Source organism: Protomyctophum parallelum, assembly GCF_964188405.1.
Source record: "Protomyctophum parallelum genome assembly, chromosome: 7".
In the NCBI taxonomy this organism is placed as follows: domain Eukaryota; kingdom Metazoa; phylum Chordata; class Actinopteri; order Myctophiformes; family Myctophidae; genus Protomyctophum; species Protomyctophum parallelum.
The window spans coordinates 49,631,900-49,655,258 of NC_139705.1; the positions used below are offsets into that span (position 1 = coordinate 49,631,900).

Genomic DNA, 23,359 nt, shown 5'->3' on the forward strand with positions numbered 1-23,359 from the left:
TTACTAACATTAACATTGTGGGAGAGAGCAAGGCAGCGAGAGAGAGAGAGAGAGAGAGAGGGCCAAGAGTGGCGGGGGTTGACTGAGGGGACTTCAGTGCACTGTACACTCTTGCTTCGTGTCCCAGGTTGGCTTGGTGTGGAATGTGCTAATTTGTCCCCTATATTCAAAGTCTGATTTCCATTGATTGTTGGCTGTGTTTAGCATGTATATGGCTGTGGAGTTTTGGTACAAAATCAAAACAACTTGTCTAATATTTTGGCATGTTTAAACCTCCAGGAAAATCCGTGTTGAGGTTCTTGATCCACTGTTTTTCATTCAAATGTCTTTGTCCTACTGTCCAGTTGAGATTGTGTTGAAGTCCAGGTATACTTTTAGAGCTTCAATGCCATGTGCCATGTCATGTTGAACAATCCTTTTAGTTGTCTTTTTTGCATTGTTAATATTGTATTTGTGTTGTCTCAGCCTTGCAGCTATTGTTTTACTCGTTTATCCGACATATTGTAAGCCACATTTTTCACATGTGATTAAATAAACAGTTGCTGGTGCTGGCTGTTATCTGTTGTTTAATCTCCAACGTGCGTTTTGTAGTTCTATTTTTAACTATTTGTTTGGGTTTGAAGTATTCTGGTCTCTGGCGTGCTGGTGTGTTGATTCCTTTTAGCTTGCTTTTTTTGGCAGGAGAATTCTCGGTTGTCATTGTTGTTGTCGTCTGTTGTCATTTGTTGCCATGGCTAACAGTTCCCACCTGATGCCGTGTGGGAGTTCTGATTGGTCCAGAGCGTACTGAATAACTTCTAGCTTGCATAACGTCTTAAGACAAGGACTCAAGTCTAAGATGAACAGCTCATCAGAGATAGTGTTATCTCCTTTGTATCCTCCAAAGAGGATGATACGATCTCCCACAATGCAACAGCACATACCACACATTGGACATGGTCCTTTCCCCTTGGGCTCAACCTTCTTCCAGGAGAAGGTCTCTGGACTGAATTTCCACAGATCATTGAAGTTCTGGTTACCGTTCCAGCCACCAAATATGTACAGCTCTCCATTGTAGATGAATGCTGAATGACACCAGCGTCCTTCTGGTAGAAGTTGAGCAGAAGGTGTGTCCAGCCAGGCGTTGGTCTCTGTGTCAAACACTCTGATGGTGTTGTTGACCCCCTGGGACCTCCTGCCCCTGAATACAAACATCTTGGTACCAATGATGGTAGCAGAGTGACTGTGTAAAACAGGAGGTGGAGTTCCTCTGGTGTTAATTAAAGTCCAGACCATTGTGCTGGTGTCCAACTTGTACATGTCATTAGTGTATCCAGTCAGCTTGGTGTATCCTCCATGGATAAACATGACTTTTTCCAACACACAGGCTGAGTGGGCATACCTCCCCTTTGGAACAGTCCCAGAAACCCTGGGTTGGAACCATCTGTGGGAGTCAACATCAAAAGCATAAAGCACATTGTAATACTGCCCTACCCAAGTCCCTCCCCAGATGTAGACTGTATCTTCAACCAACACAGCTGTGTGGCCGTAGCGCTTGGATGGAACCTTAAGGTGACCGTCACCTCTTCCAGGTTCCACTGGAGGTAACTTCTTCCAGCATAAAGACACTGTGTTGAAGACATGGACATCCATCTGTTCCATGTTGTTGAAGGTCCTTCCATAACCGTAGCCTCCAAAGGAATACAGTTTGTTCCTCACTGCTACAGCAGCATGATAGACTCGCTTTGGTCCTCCTGCTTTGGAAACGGTCCAAGACAACATCACCCTGTCTGTCTGTCTGTCTGTCTGTCTGTCTGTCTGTCTGTCTGTCTGTCTGTCTGTCTGTCTTCTCTCTCGACGTCTACAGTCATTTTCAACACGGTGCATCATCTTATATCTTCTGGTGTGACATCACACGAGACACAAACTGTTGCCATGCACGCCTTAACGACGGCAATTAGTGCAGCTGTTCTTCATCTGCACCCTTTGAACTCTATTGCTATATTTATTACTTCAATGCGGCTACCTTGGGGCCTATGGATCTATGGGTCTATGGATCTATGGGTCTTCCACACGTATAGCATAGTATAGTATATATGTATAGTTTATAATATAGTTTCATTATATAGATATTCCACTGTTACATTCTTAGTTTACGCATGTTTCATGATAAATGCTTTTCATGTGATGTATTCCCCTGCTTTTTTGTTCTTGCTTAATGTAAGTCACTCTGGATTAAGAGCGTCTGCTAAATGCCTACATTGTAAATTGCTACAGCGTTCCCTAACACTGAGCTGTGTTGTATTTTGAGGCTGTGTGTGTGTGCGTGTGCGTGCGTGCGTGGAATGTGCTCAAGCTGACTGGCTGAGCACGGAATGTGATATATGGTGATAACGGTGCCGCTCACGTCACGCGGGTGTGATATTTTTCTCCATATCGCTGTGTGAGAGACAGTCCACTGAGCAACTCAAAGTGAGGCTGAATGACAAGCATTTTGCATTCTGGCTCTTTGAGGGGAGCTAGCGCCCCCTATGGCCAGCTTGGTGTGTTTGTGTGTTCTCAGGGGCGGCCTTAGGAATCTGGAGGCCCGTTTCAAGACCAAATATGAGGCCCCCACATACCTATGACATCATTATTTTGTTGAGGCCCCCCTGAGGGTGGAGGCCCGTTTCAATTGAAACTGGTGAAACATACTTAAGGCCTCCTATGGGTAGGGGAATAGCCAATAATGCGCTTATGCATAAAATAACACCTGGACCTCTTTGGTGGGGACGTAACAACTACAAATAAAAGTAAGATAGCCTTCTAGCATGGAATTCTCTTCAAGCAGCCACCACTCTTTAAGCAGGTTTGTTGACGTGTCATGATCACTGACGATAAAAGGTGCCTCTCACTTCACACAAGTGTGATTTTGATTCTTACTGCTTTGGCCGAGTCTGGACCAGGTCTAACTTCTTCTGCCTTCATTGATAGTACAGTAGAGAGACAGCAAACATTATTAACCCATTCTGACCTGAGATCAGATTCATACGAGCAGGCGCGGAGACTCCGGGGGTGCCTGGTAGCTAGCGCACCCACTGGCAAAATAATAAGCCAATAAATAAGCCAACATGCACCCAGTGAAACCTCCCCTCCCCCTGGTCACATAGAGCACCGAAGTCTGACGTCACTTTCAGTAGAGGGAGTCAGTCCCCAGGTTCATGTATTTGTTTAGTTGCATTGAAATCGCCATAGGAGGATTTTTAGATCGCTTCATATAAGAACTGTGTTTGAAAAATAAACATGTCATCCCGGCCGCTTCACTCATATGGATATGAAGAATCAACTGACTGAGAGAAAACGCTAATGTTACTGCTGCTGAATTAGTTAGATTTTCGCTAGAAGCAGACTGTATCATATATATGAGTGACTGACTGTTGCAAACGATACAGAGACACCTCCCTGACAATAACGCCGAGACAGCTTGTTTATTTTTGGACCACAACGCTTATAGTAGACGATATTAAGATCACCCCATGTTATTCTCCATAGAGAAATTACTTCTGCGAACCAGGGGAATCGAAGGGATGAGCGAGTTACGTCAGGACTTCGGTGCTCTATTGTCACGTAGTCACACACCTTTACGGTGGTGGGGGGGCGCTTGGGCCAAGAGGTGTTGGGCCGCCCATCAGTGGCTTTTGTTCTGCTGCCATGTAGAGAGTATAAATGTTGCATACAGTACAGTACAGGGCAGGCTTTACTTCCATTTGACTACTATGATGAAGTCACCTCCAGCCAAGAAGAGATTCGTCCAGTCCATGCTACAATTCGGCGCCGCCGGCTAAAACACACCCTAACTAGTCCTTAATATCTACGGAAAACCCACCAATAAGCCCTTATCCAACACAAATTAACACATTTTTCTCAAGCCGCACAATTTCACTGGAGCGCAGCGCTTATATGCACGCAGACAGCACATGATATATACAGGCCTACGCATGTCCCGTCCCAAACACTGAGGACAGTGAGGAGGTAAAGTAAACTTGTTTATAATGTGGCAAGAAAAATAAATTCCAATTACTTTTCGTTGCGCACTCACCATGAATCCAAGCAGAGGTCCTCACAACAAGTATAGGTAAAACACCGCCGCCACAGTCCCAATGGCCCGTCGCGCAAAAAGTTGATATCTGACTTTGGCTATAATCAGCCAAATCTCAACCGATTGGTATAATTCCAAATTGGTATACACTCAATGAAATTTATATTTTCCATTTTTCATGGGCGAGCCACTCACTGACGTTATATGAAGATAACGCCCCTGCACACGAGGTTTCCACTGGACACACACTGGTCTGATTAACCCATTCTGACCTGAGATCAGATTCTAAAAATGTCAGTCGTTCTTCGATTTTTCAAAAATAGCAGACCTACAAGCTTGTAGCGCGCCACTTGGTGGCGCGCTATGAGCGGGAGCAGGGGTTTAAAATTAGGGCTGTCAAAGTTAACGCACTCAAAGTTAACGCAATCAACTAGTTAACTCACAATCCTTTTAACGGCACTATTTTTTTTGATGCGCGATTAACGCACAGTTTGACAGAATGGTTGAGAGACGCATGGCAATTTTACACTAAAGAGTTGAATAATTGCTGAATTACTTAAAGATGGAGTGCCACAATTTTTGTATTTTTCCAGTTTTTCATGTGTCTATGAGGTGACAGTACTTAATTAGACAGACTGGAGTTGTTTTTATGTGCAATTGTGTATTGACTTTGTATTTAGGGTTTCTTCCTGGAGGCTGAACCCTTGACAGTCAAACGGGCCAATGAAGTAAACAGTAATATAGTGACACCACACTATCAGCCCCTCCCCTAACCCCTCCCCCTTTATCATACAACTACAGCTGTGGGTGCGGCTTCAGTTCAGGTGGATCACCACCCATCACCACCCACCAGGCAATCCAGGCATACTTAATGAACTGGTGGGCGTGTCCACATAAAAGCATGATTTTAACAAATACTGTACACTTTTTGGAAAAAGTTCTTCCCCCTTATATTGTAATAATACCTGATGATCATGTTTTAGGGTGGAAAAAATTGTGGCACTCCATCTTTAAGTTAATTTAAGTCTACACAATTAGAAAACTTAGAAAACATGTTATTTTGATGAACATGGCCTGTTATCTCTAGTAATGGTACCATTGGCCAACATCAATACAGTTCTTTAGTTTGGGTCTGGAAGGCTAAATGTCATCAAATGGTGGTCCGTGGCTCAAATGCAGAATAAATAATGGGCCTTGATAAGAAAAATCTTGAAAACCACTGATTTAAGGTATATTTAGAACAGATAAAAAATATGCTATTAATTTGCGATTAATCACAGTTAACTATGGACAATCATGCGATTAATCAGATTAAATATTTTAATCGCCCTAGTTCAAATACAGGTGCGTAGATAGACCTGCCCCATCCTATTCAGCTATTATTAACCCAGGAGGAAAATGTAATTTATTCTTTAAATTGTTTTGTTTTTGTTCCTTTCCTAAGACAATTTTGCTGCTGCTCTGATGCACAACTATACTATATTTCTAATGTGATTAAATCTGTCCTAAAATCTTACAGCTAGGTGTGTTGTCATGCTCATTTCAGCACGGCTGGAGAGCCTATTTCAACCAATTGCTTGGTCAGAACAACTACCTTATAGTAATATAAATATTTCATTTTGTCTTTTTCTCCTTTTTTGGGCGACTCCTCTGTGTACCACCAGAGGGGGCTCAAGTACCACTAGTGGTACCTCCTCTGTGTACCACCAGAGGGGGCTCAAGTACCACTAGTGGTACCTCCTCTGTGTACCACCAGAGGGGGGCTCAAGGACCACTAGTGGTACCTCCTCTGTGTACCACCAGAGGGGGCTCAAGTACCACTAGTGGTACCTCCTCTGTGTACCACCAGAGGGGGCTCAAGTACCACTAGTGGTACCTCCTCTGTGTACCACCAGAGGGGGCTCAAGTACCACTAGTGGTACCTCCTCTGTGTACCACCAGAGGGGGCTCAAGTACCACTAGTGGTACCTCCTCTGTGTACCACCAGAGGGGGCTCAAGGACCACTAGGGGTACCTCCTCTGTGTACCACCAGAGGGGGGCTCAAGGACCACTAGTGGTACCTCCTCTGTGTACCACCAGAGGGGGCTCAAGTACCACTAGTGGTACCTCCTCTGTGTACCACCAGAGGGGGCTCAAGTACCACTAGTGATACCTCCTCTGTGTACCACCAGAGGGGGCTCAAGTACCACTAGTGGTACCTCCTCTGTGTACCACCAGAGGGGGCTCAAGTACCACTAGTGGTACCTCCTCTGTGTACCACCAGAGGGGGCTCAAGTACCACTAGTGGTACCGGTACCAGTGGCTGGGAACCCCTGGTCTGGAGCGGTCAGAACTCCCACACATCAGGTGCATCATGGGAACTGGCAGCCATGACAAATAATGACTGGGGAGAACAAAGGGGGTAAAATGCAGTGGCGTGCACAGATAGACACCAGGGGGTGCTAGAGCACCCCCTGCCCTTTTGGCAATTTTGCTCTTAAGAAAAAAAAAAAAAAAAAAAAAAGTATTTTTTTTCTTAATTTGTAGTGTGTGGACCATTGATCAAATCTTGATAAAAAAACGCTTCTACTATATTATTTAGGCCCCCACACAATCTAAAGCTATGTTTCTATGTCAGTGCGGTTCTTCGATTAAAGAAAAATAGCAGACCTACAAGCTCGTAGCTATTTTTCAATAGCTATAAAAGCACCAAAATGGGTTCCCGCCCCAAAATGCGCTTGAGCACCTGCCCCTCTAAATGTCTGTGCACGCCACTGGTAAAATGTATTGGCTATACTCTAAAATAAAAGATAAAATAGACACGGTGGTCTCACCTGAGAGCCCACCCCTCTGCCCAGGGTCCCAAAGCCCTGGCTGAAGTCGCTGTCCCAGTGGCGGGGAGGGGGGTGGGGGTCCACCGGGCTCACCAGGCAGTCCAGGTTATCCAGGCTGCGGTTGGTGTTCAGCTCCTTCAGGGACGGCAGGGTGCTGAGGACGCAGGAGGAAAAGCAACGCGCTCAAAACAACGGAGAAAAGCACTGGAAGAAGTATAGTACTCAAATGTTGTACTTAAGTAAAGTTATTTATATCACAAGGCAGACATATAATACACTAATGTATGTTTTTTTTCTAAATGTACTTGAGTTAAAAAGTTACAAATTAGAAATAATCAAGTAAAGAAAAAGTACCTCAACATTTAGCTCTGGTCCATAGCCTTCTACTGCTTCTACGATTCTGCCCTGCCGTATAAGGCTATGGGACTTTCAGTTTTAAATCTCAAATCCAAATCAGACCAGCCTCTCCTCTTTGGCGTAAATAAAAAGAACGTTTTGGCTACTCACCAAAACAAAGGCGGGTTGTGTCATTAGAAAGCCTACTTTCCTTAGTGGACGCACTCTGAGCCCCCCCCACCACACGTATAAACGGTACTTTTTGGCCAAAAGGGGATTTTGTTTCCACCGGGGAAAAAAAATACTTTTAGTTTTTAGTTTTGGTGAGTAGCAAAAACGTTCTTTTTATTCACGCCAAAGAGGAGAGGCTGGTCTGATTTCGATTTGATTTCAAACTGAAAGTCCCATAGCCTTATACTGCGCAGGGTAGAAGCAGTAGAAGGCTATGGGCCAGAGCTACTCAACATTATACTTAAGTACAGTACTTGAGTAGCCTACTACCGTTACTGATAACCAGTGTTGGACAAAGTACTCAAACCCAGTAGTACTTGAGTCAGAGTAATAGATACGTCACAATATTACTCAACTACAAATAAAAGTTGCTCTGTCAAATTATGTCGGATACTTAAATATTCAAAATACAAATTACAGTAAATTTTCTTTTTTAATATCAATGCATTGCTATATTGAAATTTAGACATTGAAAAAAATCTATATTAGTGAAAATAGCAGATCTATTCAGGTATAATAGTTCCATTACTGATACCGATTGTGATAACTGAACATGCGTGTAGGTGTTGAGACCCGGTACCGATCCAAGTGTGATATGTCATAACTGAAAAACATGAATAATAGAAATTAAAAGTAACAATTTGATAAATTGTTAGTGCAGCCACAATTTGTGAAACAAGACATTTAAATAGTATATTAATAACATTTTAAAACAGTAGCTCAACCTCTAGGCTCTTCATAACAAAACATTCAAAATTAAATTAAACTATACGATTAGCCTACATATATTTTTAGGCTCTATAGTATCAAAGGCATTTCCAATATTACTGGTATCAGATCACCTCTAATTATGACGGTGTCGCTTGCTGACAGAATCTGCTTTTCGTCGGCAAGTGACGCCGTCTTGCAATGCAGAATACATTAAAGGGATTGTGACATTAAAAAAAAGGTTTTGGAATTGTTCTTGTTTTTTTTTAGGTTTTCTAATCTGAATTGCACCCAAAAAACATGAACTTTTAACATTCAGTAGATTTTCTGTGATCTGGGGTTTTCTGGCTCAAACAGGTGCTCTGATTTGCCGGCAGTAAGTGACATCACTTACTGCAAATCCCATATATGTCAATGGGATTTGCCAGCAGATGTCACTGTTTCACTGTGTTGCCTGTTTTCATTGTAGCTCAAAAGGCCCAAAAAACCCCAAAGAAAACTTCAGACCACAGAAAATCCACTGAATGTTCAAAGTTCAGGTTTTTTGGGTGTAATTGAGGTCATAAAACCTAAAAGAAAAAAGAAAAAGAAAAAGAAATGAAAATGAATGTCATAAAACCTTTAAGCTTAAAGGGCCACTCACACCAAGCATGATACATAATATAACTACTAATTGTGTCAGTGTCCACTGTCCACACTCATGAAGGATAACATGTCGTGAACAGTGACCCAGAGATCTCCGTGGCAGGGATCATAAATATGTACGTACACTGACAAATATATGTTCATGGCAAAGACTTGGTCTTGTCTGTGACATATTATTTTAGATTTTCTATTTTATACACCATTAATGTTCTTATTTTCATCATTACGACCCAAATACCGAATGCAAAGTCTCCATCGTTTTCTTCTGAATACGTACGACACTATGGCATATTAGGAGTCCAGCTAGTACTAGCGGTTTCCAATTTTTTTTTTTTTGCAAGCACCCCCTTAACGCTGTTAAGTGTACAAATGGAACCAATGTAGTTACATTTGAACACTCATGAACAGAATATGGATAGAGGCTAGATAGTTGTAGCCTAGCGCTGGTCCATATAGCGTTAGAAGGAGTTCTCCTTAACGCTATGTTACTTTTCAGCCGTGGCCATTGCTTCTAACACTATAGACCAGAGCTATAGTTGTAGCATACCTGAGGTAAAAAAACAAACAGCTAGCCTATCAGTTAGCGTTAGCTATTCATAATAGTCTCCTCATCTCCGTTAATGAAGAAAAGGATTGCATTCCAGAGGTCCTTCTAATATGTTGAATGGCTGCCAATGCCGTTCATGATAATGGCTCTGAATGTGATCCAAGTGAGACTGTTAACGACTACCGTTGTGATAGTTGTGGACGCTGCCACTTCACATATAGAACAGTTTCCTAATCAAGTCATTTATAGTTATGGTTATTGTTATCGTGCTTGGTGTGAATGGCCCTCGAGAGGAAGAGGGGGCTGTCTGGATCAAAGGTTTAAAGGAGTAGTTCACTGAAAAAAGTAGGTCTACTTATTTTCTATTAACTACACACCCAATGAAGCCTTGTGGAATTCATAGATATTTTTTAGGGTTTTTTTGCATTCCTGAGCCAATAATTCAATAACCCCCATTCTGGGCCCTGGGCCCAGAATTTTTTTGGGGGGGCCCGCATAGTGCTCGTGCACGAAATGTTGGGTTTTTTCAGGGTTTTTCGTATCATATCATCATATTTTTTTTTACCAACAGCCAATGAAGGTCCCCAAGAGCCCTTTCCATTGCATCAAACCCAGTATACCGTGCAGTCCAGTTTCCCTGAAGGGCCCCTGAGGGCCAAGGGCCTCTGAGTGGCCAGCCCAATGGCTAATTTGGCCTTGGTCTCCGGAGACTCTGCTGTTAATTATTGGCTCAGGAATGCAAAGATTCATGGGGTCTGTAATCGATAGAAAATAAGTACACCTACTTTTTTGGGTGAACTACTTCTTTAACGAATGATGTTGTGTGGGAGGGGTTACCATGGCAGGTCAGAGCATTATGAAGAAGAACAAGGTAGAACTGGCAACAGGGTGTGAACACAACACACTGGGTATGTGGGGAGGTTAGGTCAGTGTTTACTGGGTACGTGGGGAGGTTAGGTCAGTGTTTACTGGGTACGTGGGTAGGTTAGGTCAGTGTTTACTGGGTACGTGGGGAGGTTAGGTCAGTGTTTACTGGGTACGTGGGTAGGTTAGGTCAGTGTTAGCCTCGGTACCAGGCTTTCATTTTTGTTGGTGCAAAAATTGAAAGCCTAGAGGAACGCATTGGCCGCTCTGGTCTTAAAGTGGAGTCAACCCTTCCGGGTGGGCGTCGCTCCAAATTATGTGACGTAGCGCTGCACTAGGGGGGAGAGGAGGGGCCGGGGGTGACGGACAGATCGATGAGATCCAATCAGGGCGTGCGCAAATCTGAGCCGCGACCCGCCCCTCTAGACCAGAAACCTAACACGTTAGCTCAGGCTAGGTCAGTGTTTACTGGGTACGTGGGGAGGGTTAGGTCAGTGTTTCCCAAACATAGGGTTACAGAGGCCACATCGTGGGTATGTGGGTAGGTTAGGTCAGTGTTTACCAAACATAGGGTTACAGAGGCCACATCGTGGGTACGTGGGGAGGGTTAGGTCAGTGTTTACCAAACATAGGGTTACAGAGGCCACATCGTGGCCCACTGTGGCAGGGTGTCAGCTTGTAGATCTGGCAGATTGGCTATTTTTGCTACATTTGAAATATAATGGAGCATTTTGGGCCTTGAGCTGAAAAGGTTTGGGAACCCCTGTGGGGATTAGAGAAAAACGGTGGTGAGTTTTGCTAGCCTGGAATCAAGACTGCTCCGCTGCGTTCGGGTGAGCTGCTAGCCTGGAATCAAGACTGCTCCGCTGCGTTCGGGGTGAGCTGCTAGCCTGGAATCAAGACTGCTCCGCTGCGTTCAGGGTGAGCTGCTAGCCTGGAATCAAGACTGCTCCGCTGCGTTCAGGGTGAGCTGCTAGCCTGGAATCAAGACTGCTCCGCTGCGTTCAGGGTGAGCTGCTAGCCTGGAATCAAGACTGCTCCGCTGCGTTCTGGCAGTCTATTTTTTACTCATTCTGCTTCTCAGTCTGGCCAAGGTCCAATTTGACGCATATTTCCAAACGTCAACAACTAGTCAAGAATTTACTTGAGTTTTCATTTAAAGCCCCCCCCCCCCCCCCCCCCACAGACCAATGGCCTCTGTGTTCATCCCGCTCCTTGGAAATAGATATTATCTTTAACAGACTGAGTAGGAAATAGATATTATCTTTAACAGACTGAGTAGGAAATAGATAGGATCTTTACCAGACTGAGTAGGAAATAGATATTATCTTTAACAGACTGAGTAGGAAATAGATATTATCTTTAACAGACTGAGTAGGAAATAGATATTATCTTTAACAGACTGAGTAGGAAATAGATATTATCTTTAACAGACTGAGTAGGAAATAGATATTATCTTTAACAGACTGAGTAGGAAATAGATATTATCTTTAACAGAATGAGTATGAAATAGATATTATCTTTAACAGACTGAGTAGGAAATAGATATTATCTTTACCAGACTGAGTAGGAAATAGATATTATCTTTAACAGACTGAGTAGGAAATAGATATTATCTTTAACAGACTGAGTAGGAAATAGATAGGATCTTTACCAGACTGAGTAGTGATAGATAATAGATAGGATAGATAGGATCTTTACCAGACTGAGTAGTGATAGATAATAGATAGGATAGATAGGATCTTTACCAGACTGAGTAGCGAAGTGAGAACAAAACAATTCACCGAACGTAGCAGATAAGTCTAGAATCCTATTGAGTTGCGGTGGTCGGGGCAAAGAGGGAGGGGGGGGGGGGTGAATGGGAGGAGGCCCACACAGGTTTCTCTGTCTCAGGATGATGATGTAACATCTCACTGACCTCAGGTGCTGCACAGAGCATGTGCCCTGCAGCGGGGACCACAGGAGATCCCCACGCAGAGCATAGACGCGGGCCGGCCTGCCGTTGCAGGGAGGGGGCCTGTGGTACCGACGGGGCCTGGCCGTGGGAACGCAGAAACACAGAGTTTAGGGGGCCTGTGGTACCGACGGGGCCTGGCCGTGGGAACGCAGAAACACAGAGTTTAGGGGGCCTGTCGTACCGACGGGGCCTGGCCGTGGGAACGCAGAAACACAGAGCATAGACGCGGGCCGGCCTGCCGTAGCAGCGAGGGGGCCTGTGGTACCGACGGGGCCTGGCCGTGGGAACGCAGAAACACAGAGTTTAGGGGGCCTGTCGTACCGACGGGGCCTGGCCGTGGGAACGCAGAAACACAGAGCATAGACGCGGGCCGGCCTGCCGTAGCAGCGAGGGGGCCTGTGGTACCGACGGGGCCTGGCCGTGGGAACGCAGAGACACAGAGTTTACCATCTGTTGGCTTAACCCCTTCACCCCTACTTCCCTCAGCCATGCCTCATACAGAGTAGACGTAAAGGATGTTAGCATTGATTTTTGGGGGGGAAAAAATCTAAAACCTCAAAAATGGAGTTTCCTCCCGACAGCAACGAATACTATGGCTGGTTAAATGTGTTAATATTCTCTCATCAGGCTTGGTGTGCAGGTAGAGTCATCAATTTAAATGTGTTAATATTCTCTCATGGTGTGCAGGTAGACTCATCAATTTAAATGTGTTAATATTCTCTCATGGTGTGCAGGTAGAGTCATCAATTTAAATGTGTTAATATTCTCTCATGGTGTGCAGGTAGACTCATCAATTTAAATGTGTTAATATTCTCTCATGGTGTGCAGGTAGAGTCATCAATTTAAATGTGTTAATATTCTCTCATGGTGTGCAGGTAGACTCATCAATTTAAATGTGTTAATATTCTCTCATGGTGTGCAGGTAGACTCATCAATTTAAATGTGTTAATATTCTCTCATGGTGTGCAGGTAGACTCATCAATTTAAATGTGTTAATATTCTCTCATGGTGTGCAGGTAGAGTCATCAATTTAAATGTGTTAATATTCTCTCATGGTGTGCAGGTAGACTCATCAATTTAAATGTGTTAATATTCTCTCATGGTGTGCAGGTAGAGTCATCAATTTAAATGTGTTAATATTCTCTCATGGTGTGCAGGTAGACTCATCAATTTAAATGTGTTAATATTCTCTCATGGTGTGCAGGTAGACTCATCAATTTAAATGTGTTAATATTCTCTCATGGTGTGCAGGTAGACTCATCAATTTAAATGTGTTAATATTCTCTCATGGTGTGCAGGTAGACTCATCAATTTAAATGTGTTAATATTCTCTCATCAGGCTTGGTGTGCAGGTAGACTCATCAATTTAAATGTGTTAATATTCTCTCATCAGGCTTGGTGTGCAGGTGGACTCATCAATTTAAATGTGTTAATATTCTCTCATGGTGTGCAGGTAGACTCATCAATTTAAATGTGTTAATATTCTCTCATCAGGCTTGGTGTGCAGGTGGACTCATCAATTTAAATGTGTTAATATTCTCTCATGGTGTGCAGGTAGACTCATCAATTTAAATGTGTTAATATTCTCTCATGGTGTGCAGGTAGACTCATCAATTTAAATGTGTTAATATTCTCTCATCAGGCTTGGTGTGCAGGTAGACTCATCAATTTAAATGTGTTAATATTCTCTCATCAGGCTTGGTGTGCAGGTGGACTCATCAATTTAAATGTGTTAATATTCTCTCATGGTGTGCAGGTAGACTCATCAATTTAAATGTGTTAATATTCTCTCATCAGGCTTGGTGTGCAGGTGGACTCATCAATTTAAATGTGTTAATATTCTCTCATGGTGTGCAGGTAGACTCATCAATTTAAATGTGTTAATATTCTCTCATGGTGTGCAGGTAGACTCATCAATTTAAATGTGTTAATATTCTCTCATGGTGTGCAGGTAGAGTCATCAATTTAAATGTGTTAATATTCTCTCATGGTGTGCAGGTAGACTCATCAATTTAAATGTGTTAATATTCTCTCATCAGGCTTGGTGTGCAGGTGGACTCATCAATTTAAATGTGTTAATATTCTCTCATGGTGTGCAGGTAGACTCATCAATTTAAATGTGTTAATATTCTCTCATCAGGCTTGGTGTGCAGGTGGACTCATCAATTTAAATGTGTTAATATTCTCTCATGGTGTGCAGGTAGACTCATCAATTTAAATGTGTTAATATTCTCTCATCAGGCTTGGTGTGCAGGTGGACTCATCAATTTAAATGTGTTAATATTCTCTCATGGTGTGCAGGTAGACTCATCAATTTAAATGTGTTAATATTCTCTCATCAGGCTTGGTGTGCAGGTGGACTCATCAATTTAAATGTGTTAATATTCTCTCATGGTGTGCAGGTAGACTCATCAATTTAAATGTGTTAATATTCTCTCATGGTGTGCAGGTAGACTCATCAATTTAAATGTGTTAATATTCTCTCATGGTGTGCAGGTAGAGTCATCAATTTAAATGTGTTAATATTCTCTCATGGTGTGCAGGTAGACTCATCCTTTTAAATGTGTTAATATTCTCTCATGGTGTGCAGGTAGAGTCATCAATTTAAATGTGTTAATATTCTCTCATGGTGTGCAGGTAGAGTCATCAATTTAAATGTGTTAACAGTTTGACTGTTTTTTACGATTAACCCGCATTTTAATCAACCCCCCTTCACTGCCGAGATTGTTGTATTACCTTTAGAGCATACGCTGAATTATTTGGGCTTTTAATCCGCGAAAATCCATCAAAAAAAGCTCCCGTGGTTTGTTATGATCTGTGTGTAGCATCCACCATCTTGGTGCACCCGGAAGACGCACACAAGATTGGTTTCAATGAGGCGTTGCACCCAATGCATTTCCATTGGCCTCAATTTCCCAGAAGCCCTAGCAGCCCACAGCATGTGACGATTTCCGGTTTCGTCATCACAGCGAAGGCATCCAGTCTCATACTCCGCGACGAAGACGGATTTTCTTTTGATTCATTACATTACGGCGGATTAAACACATAAAACAAAAGGCGGGTATGTCCGATACGGCAGCGACATTAACCTGGAGTAATCCATTCCCGGCACGGAAACTGTTAATATTCTCTCATGGTGTGCAGGTAGAGTCATCAATTTAAATGTGTTAATATTCTCTCATGGTGTGCAGGTAGAGTCATCAATTTAAATGTGTTAATATTCTCTCATGGTGTGCAGGTAGACTCATCAATTTAAATGTGTTAATATTCTCTCATGGTGTGCAGGTAGACTCATCAATTTAAATGTGTTAATATTCTCTCATGGTGTGCAGGTAGACTCATCAATTTAAATGTGTTAATATTCTCTCATGGTGTGCAGGTAGACTCATCAATTTAAATGTGTTAATATTCTCTCATGGTGTGCAGGTAGACTCATCAATTTAAATGTGTTAATATTCTCTCATGGTGTGCAGGTAGACTCATCAATTTAAATGTGTTAATATTCTCTCATGGTGTGCAGGTAGACTCATCAATTTAAATGTGTTAATATTCTCTCATGGTGTGCAGGTAGACTCATCAATTTAAATGTGTTAATATTCTCTCATGGTGTGCAGGTAGACTCATCAATTTAAATGTGTTAATATTCTCTCTTGGTGTGCAGGTAGACTCATCAATTTAAACGTGTTAATATTCTCTCATGGTGTGCAGGTAGACTCATCAATTTAAATGTGTTAATATTCTCTCATGGTGTGCAGGTAGACTCATCAATTTAAACGTGTTAATATTCTCTCATGGTGTGCAGGTAGACTCATCAATTTAAACGTGTTAATATTCTCTCATGGTGTGCAGGTAGACTCATCAATTTAAATGTGTTAATATTCTCTCATGGTGTGCAGGTAGACTCATCAATTTAAACGTGTTAATATTCTCTCATGGTGTGCAGGTAGACTCATCAATTTAAACGTGTTAATATTCTCTCATGGTGTGCAGGTAGACTCATCAATTTAAATGTGTTAATATTCTCTCTTGGTGTGCAGGTAGAGTCATTAATGTTCTTCCTAGACCTGAAGAGCACTGTTGTAGATTGTTATACACGGTATATAACCAGATGCTGCCCCCTGGTGGCTGCCTTTATATGACTCACCACTAAATCAATTTTGAGTGTTGCAAAACTCCAAGGAACAGCAATGTCCCTATGTCCGTCCCTATGTTTAGAGCACCAACAGGGGGTGCTGTTGCACCACTCACTTCAGACTGGTCTGATGTCCCTGCTGTGGCTTCTATTGATCAGATTAGCTGGTTTGGTCACTTTGGCAAAATAATCACTCCAAGTGCAGAGTCAACTCTCCCTATTCTGAGGAGAACAGACGCCAAAACTAGCACATCTAGATCGACTATAGATCAAGATCTGTCAGCTAGGGCAGGGGTTCTCAACCCACGAGTTGAGAACCCCTGAGCTAGGGGGTCCTTGGGCTGAAAAAGAGGGTATTTAAAGCACTATTTCACTTGAAAACATAATTTTAACGTAATTTTAACTTGTGTGAGCACCCCAGTTTTTAAGTTGCTCGGTTCAACATTCAGATATTTGATATGGCCCCTTCCTATAATGTAACCATGTTAAACACACATTCCTTATGGTTCCTTGGTCTTGGTTCCTTGGTCTGTACAGTACATATGCTGACCCCATAATATGGGGTCAGCATATGTACTGTATGTGTATGCATTATAGATATACAGACCCCAGGGTGCACACACAAAAGCCAGCGTTGGTACTATGACCCCATAAGTGTGTCTTAAAGTGAAATAGCCCTTAAAGTGCTTGCGGAGCGTGACTCACTTGCGTGGCGGTGGGGGGGGTGGAGGAGGGTGCTGCTCGCTCAGGGAGCGCTGCGTGGCCTTCAGGTAGCTCTGGCGGCGCGCGGCGCTCTTGGGCGAGGGTTTGGGGCTGCCCTCCGAGTCGTCCTCGCTGTCCTCCACGTCCCCCATGGCTTTGACGTAGCTGCCGCTACGCATCCTCCGACACGGGATCTCCGTGCCACCGCCGCCGCCGCCGCCGCCCACCCGGCCCCCGCCCCGACCCAGGGTCCCCGCCCACTCTCCCAGGGGAACCTGGGAAAAACGGAGAGAGAACACGTGACGTGATTCTGACCTGAGATCAGATTCATACGAGGTTTCCACTGGACACACACTGGTCTGATTAACCCATTCTGACCTGAGATCAGATTCTAAAAATGTCAGTCGTTCTTCGATTTTTCAAAAATAGCAGACCTACAAGCTCATAGCGCGCCACTCGGTGGCGCGCTATGAGCTTGTAGGTCTGCTATTTTTCAATAGCTAAAGCATAACATGATGCTGACACCAAAATGGGTGCCCGGTCAGAATGGGTTAAAGAGCTCCAGAGACATGGAGACTCCGATTATAGAGATATACAGTATTGGTAGGGTAAAAATAAATACAATAAAATGTCTCACCTGGAGGTAATTGCACGCCAGGTCCTGGTGACAGGACTTGGACTTGAGCAGAGTTCTGTTGACCGTGGCCGAGCCCTTCTGCAGAACCTGCCTGGCCTGGCTGAGGGTCATACTGGACCAGGACCCCCGCTTCACCAGGGGGTCCTTCTTCCCCGAGCGGCTCCTGCATTCGTCCTCCTTGGAGCCCACCTGTCAATCACAATGATTAACGTCGTTCTGACCTGAGATCAGATTCATACGAGGTTTCCACTGGACACCCACTGGTCTGATTAACCCATTCTGACCTGAGATCAGATTCTAGAAATGTCAGTCGCTCTTCGATTTTTCAAAAATAGCAGACCTACAAGCTCGTAGCGCGCCACTCGGTGGCGCGCTATGCGCTTGTAGATCTGCTATTTCTAAATAGCTAAAGCATAACATAATGCCAACACCAAAAGGGGTTCCCGTTCAGAATGGATTAAATAAACACCTGTCCATCACAATGATTAAATAATCACCTGTCCATCACAGTGATTAAATAATCACCCATTCATCCTCCTTGGAGCCCACCTGTCCATCACAATGATTAAATAGTCACCTCTGATGAAACCTGGGAGGCCATTATGGGTCGTGTTCATTCTTCATCAATATGTGCTAAACATGGGGTGTTGCAATGTAAATTTCTCCACCGGGTGTAGCTGGACCAAGGTTCGGTTAGCCAGGATTTATGATAGTGTTGATCCAACGTGCGATAGATGCCACCAGGCTCCAGCTAATCTTCTTCATATGTTTTGGACCTGTCTTTTTGGTCAGATATATTTGATACTATTTCAGATGTGTTACAGTTTCCCATAGAGCCATCCCCTATTATTTCCCTATTTGGCGTCCTTCCTGATACTATCCCCCTGCCTAAATATCAATCTGACCTTGTCGCTTTTGTGACGCTTCTGGCAAGACGTCTTATTCTCATGCATTGGAAAAAAAACATACCCCCCTTCACATTCCCGTTGGATATCTGACATACTGTATTTTTTTAAATTGGAAAAAATTAAATATACATTGCGTGGCTCAATCTCCAAATTCAGTAAAACATGGCAGCCTTTTCTGTCTCATGTTGACCGCCTTACACTTGTGCCCCCGATTGAACCTGATTGACCCTGATTGACTGTCGCCTGACTGGCCAACCTGTCTTGTCTGGATGATGTTTGTGACCATGATCTGCTACGTATATTGACTATATTGGAGTTTTATTTTTATTTATTTTTTATATATATATTTTATATATTTTGTTTCAAATATATATATTATATAGTTTGTGTTTTGTTATTGTGTGTGCTTTAGTTTTTTTGTATTTGTCACTCTGTTTTTATTTCTCAATTTACTTCTATAATATAGAAGTAAGTATAAGGCATGTTCATTCTGGCGAGATGAGGCATATTCTGCTGGCAGTGGTCACATATTTGTAAAAAAACTAAAAAACTAAAAAACAAAAAGTCACCTGATCGCAAATATTTGTGATACTATATTACTCACAATCGTTCCAAATCCTCTTTATATTATCTTTTGAAAAGCCACGGAAAATCAGGAAATCTGACAAAATCTCCATGAATTCCACCTCGCCATGAGGTGAGGGTGACTACCCCCCCCCCCCCCCCCAGCCCCCCATACCTGCATAGCCTGACAGGCCAGGAACTTGAGGTCTCCGCTGCTCTTGGAGGTCTTCAGCGTGTGGCTGTGAGAGGCAGAGATGGTGTGGTAGCCTTGTGGGAGGAGTCTGGGCGGAGCCTGGCTGTCCGACACCGCCCTGCCCAGGGTCATCATGCTCAGGGGGTTGCGGTAACCTTATAGTCATGTGACAATTAACGCTTGATTTGTGTAGCAACTTTTCCACAACAAGGCAATTCAATGTGCTTTTTTTTTTACACAAGGCTTTGTGCATGGCATGCTATGTTATGTTATTTACAATTTACAATTTAGGCATTTAGCAGACGCTCTTAATCCAGAGCGACTTACATTTAAGCAAGAACAAAAGCATGGGAATACATCACATAAAAGCATTTATCATGAAACATGCGTAAGCTAAGAGAGTAACAGTGGAATATCTATATAATGAAACTATACATACACTATACATATAAACTATACATATTTACTACTATGCTATACATATGTACTATGGCGTGCTATGACTATATACAATACAATTATAGTGCTGTCTACATAGCATGCTATAAGTCTGTGTCAAATGCTATCTAGGTCGCAGTTTTCTATGAACCCTTAGATCTCCATATGGAGCTGACCCTCACCCGTCCTTCCTCTTCGATGTCTCCCTTTTGACTGATATCTGTCCATTCAAACTCGGGCCCGCCCCAAAGTAGTAGTATTAGTAGCCTAGTTCTCAAGAGGCCCGGAAATTAAGGCCCGGCCCTACCTGGGCCCTCATCAAACCCTGTACACTCAAGACACTGCCCCCGCTTCCACCTATATTATGGAGCTGACCTGTTCTGACATTCCATATGTTCATCTGGCCTCATCAAACCCTGTACACTCAAGACAACAGTACAGAAATCATTTTAAAATAGTTCAACTATCTACATCTACACGTTGTGAGCTTGTAGATCAGCTATTTGAACTATTTTAAAAGGGTTTTTTTTAATAGTAAAAAAATGGCAAATAAGTTTAGGGATAAGGGTTAAGGGGTGGCGCAAGAAATAGCCCCCCATGCCAAAGCGCCAGCCAGCAGTCTGCTGTCACTGCGTGCACGCGACCTTGCCTCAGGGCGTCTGTGTTGTGTTGTGTTGCGTTGTGTTGCGTTGTGTTGCGTTGCGTTGCGTTGCTTTGCGTTGCGTTGCGTTGCGTTGTACAACAGCCTACAACAACTCACCTACGGCGATGGTTCCAGCTTTGGTGGCATCACATGTGTCCATGAGGGCGTCGTCGGAGTTCCAGAGGGCCAGAGCGTTGGCCCTGCATTGGGCCCTCTGCTGCTTGGGCCCCTCTGTCTTCGTGGCGCGGTCTTTACTCTTACTTCTGCCGGTCGTCCTGCCGCCGCCCCCGTCCTCGCCACCCCCCGTGGTGACGCCGCCGCCGCCCACCACCCCCCCGGCCGTCCGCCCGTTGGCGTTGCCCGTCTCCAGGGACTGGGATTTGGCGAAGAGCTTCTGCACCGAGTGCATGAGGTGGCGGATGCGCCCGGGACTCTCGCTGCGCTGCTCGGACATGAAGGGTTAATGATAGTTTTAAAGGGACATTTCACTTTAAAAAAAAACTAGTCTACTCAGGCTTATGTGATCACCAAGCAGACCATTTTTAAGAAACACAGAAATACAGCGAGAGGGCATTGTGTTTCTTCAGGTAAACACCACCATGCTGAGTGGAGTAGTTGATTGGTAAAACAAATACTAATTGTTGTTTTAATGTAAGGGCCGTTTTTTTTTTAACCCATTTTGGGCGGGAACCCTTTTTGGTGTTAGCATTATGTTATGCTTTAGCTATTGAAAAATAGCAGACCTGCTATTTTTGGACGACGGACGTAGAAACATAGCTTTTTCAGAAAACTGTCAGGATGTAGAAGACATTTCTTTAATCTGATCTCAGGTCAAAATGGGTTAACAGAAAACATAACAAAAACCTAATAAAAATCAATTAAACCTAAGGCTTTTCACAAAATGGAAACAAAATTAAACTATCAAACCTGTTAAAATTGATAAACATGAAGTAACAAAACAAAATACAAAGAAACTCTCCAGCGACCTGCTTGGACATGCGCCCCCGGTGGAACTGCAGGGTGCTGAAGCCGTCGTGCTGCAGAGGCAGGTGTCTCTCCAGGTGGTCCAGGAGGTTGGAGGGCAGCCGGTTCATCTTGGCCGCCTGGGCAGAGGAGATGGTGGCCGACCCGCTGGTGATGATGGGGGTTCCGCTCAGACCCTGCAGACCCAGGCCCAGGCCCAGGCCCAGGCCCTGCATGGACATGGAGGTGGGCAGGGTGCCCGTCCGGCTGATCGGTCCTCCAGAACCAACCCCACCAGACAGACAGCTCTGTGGGCAATCCACCTGGACGGATGGTTCGATGGATGCACGGATGGACGGATGGATGGATGGAGGGGTTGATAGACATTCGGCCCCATTTAGACTGCGGTCAAATCCAGCCTGAATCAAATCTGCATGTGTCACATCCAGATCGGAATCTGATTTGTTTAAATACGTCTAAACACAAACACATAAAGTCTTATGGAATCCTTTGTTTTGCGGTTAGATCAGGTCACTGCATTCAGACTGAAATGCGGTAACCTTCTCCTGAAATCAGATTTAAATCAGATTTGAAACCATGAGGGAATTCATGACAATCGTGAACTTGGTGACAAGTTTTAGGTTTTTGGTGTGGTGTTATAGGTATGGGCATAAGGTTTTTGGTGTGGTGTTATAGGTATGGGCATAAGGTTTTTGGTGTGGTGTTATAGGTATGGGCATAAGGTTTTTGGTGTGGTGTTATAGGTATGGGCATAAGGTTTTTGGTGTGGTGTTATAGGTATGGGCATAAGGTTTTTGGTGTGGTGTTATGGTTAGGTATGGGCATAAGACACACACACACACACACACACACACACACACACACACACACACACACACACACACACACACACACACACACACACACACACACACACACACACACACACACACACACACACGCACACACACACACACACACACACACACACAACACACACACACACCGACCTGGTCTCCCTGGGAGGAGAAGTGCAGGCGGGGGAAGGTGGAGCTGTTGGAGACCTGGCTGAACGGCAGCAGGCAGTCGGGGGGCAGCGGCGTGGGGCTGCTGGGCGCGTAGTGGTGGAGGTGGGGGTCCAGCGTGGCGTAGTGGTTCATGGTGGGCCTCAGCAGGAAGGAGCTGTGGGGGTCCGAGGAGCTCAGGGAGCACAGGTTCTTCTGGGGGCCCGTGGGCTCACAGCAGGAGTCCGACAGGTGGCGGCTGCGGTTGGTGCCGAGGCCTTTCATGGTGGCTGACGGCGAGGGGAGAGAGGGGTCAGCACCGTTAGGGTGCTGCCCTATAGCAGCAGGACCACGCAGAACTCATCCTGAAATGAAGACACACAAATACATCCTTATTATTAACCCATTCTGACCTGAGATCAGATTCATACGAGGTTTCCACTGTACACACACTGGTCTGATTAACCCATTCTGACCTGAGATCAGATTCTAAAAATGTCAGTCGTTCTTCGATAAAAAAAAAAATAGCAGACCTACAAGCTCGTATCGCGCCACTCGGTGGCGCGATATGAGCTTGTAGATCTGCTATTTTTCAATAGCTAAAGCATAACATGATGCCAACACCAAAATGGGTGCCCGGTCAGAATGGGTTAAGCCATTAAAACCGGGAAAGCGTCTGTGTAACCAGTGGGGTGCACAGATAGACACTAGGGGGTGCTAGAGCACCCCCTGCCCTTTTGGCAATGTGCTAAAAAAAAAAAAAAAAAAAGAAGAAAATTCTTTTTTTTCTTAATTTGTAGTGTGTGGACCATGCGGTGACATTGATCAAATCTTGATAAAAAACGCTTCTACTATATTATTTAGGCCCCCCCCCACAATCTAAAGCTATGTTTCTATGTCATTGGTTCTTCGATTAAAAAATAAATAGCAGACCTACAAGCTCGTAGCGCGCCACTCGGTGGCGCGCTATGAGCTTGTAGGTCTGCTATACGTCACATCATTTGGAGCGACGCCCA

General features: G+C 44.1%; 1 protein-coding gene across 1 annotated transcript in view; it reads right to left on the reverse strand.

The window, feature by feature from the left end:
- The window catches only part of dlgap4a (discs, large homolog-associated protein 4a), a gene marked incomplete at its 5' end in the record, with an annotated part of 75,191 nt that extends 52,563 nt beyond the window's left edge, over window positions 1-22,628 (reverse strand). Inside the window, 8 exons of the mRNA XM_083768410.1 lie at window positions 6,872-7,025; window positions 12,121-12,198; window positions 16,997-17,268; window positions 17,631-17,819; window positions 19,278-19,450; window positions 20,494-20,818; window positions 21,363-21,662; window positions 22,350-22,628. Of these exons, the coding sequence (XP_083624536.1) occupies window positions 6,872-7,025; window positions 12,121-12,198; window positions 16,997-17,268; window positions 17,631-17,819; window positions 19,278-19,450; window positions 20,494-20,818; window positions 21,363-21,662; window positions 22,350-22,628 (1,770 nt within the window). The remainder of the gene's footprint in view (window positions 1-6,871; window positions 7,026-12,120; window positions 12,199-16,996; window positions 17,269-17,630; window positions 17,820-19,277; window positions 19,451-20,493; window positions 20,819-21,362; window positions 21,663-22,349) is intronic.
- Window positions 22,629-23,359: the final 731 nt, after the last annotated feature.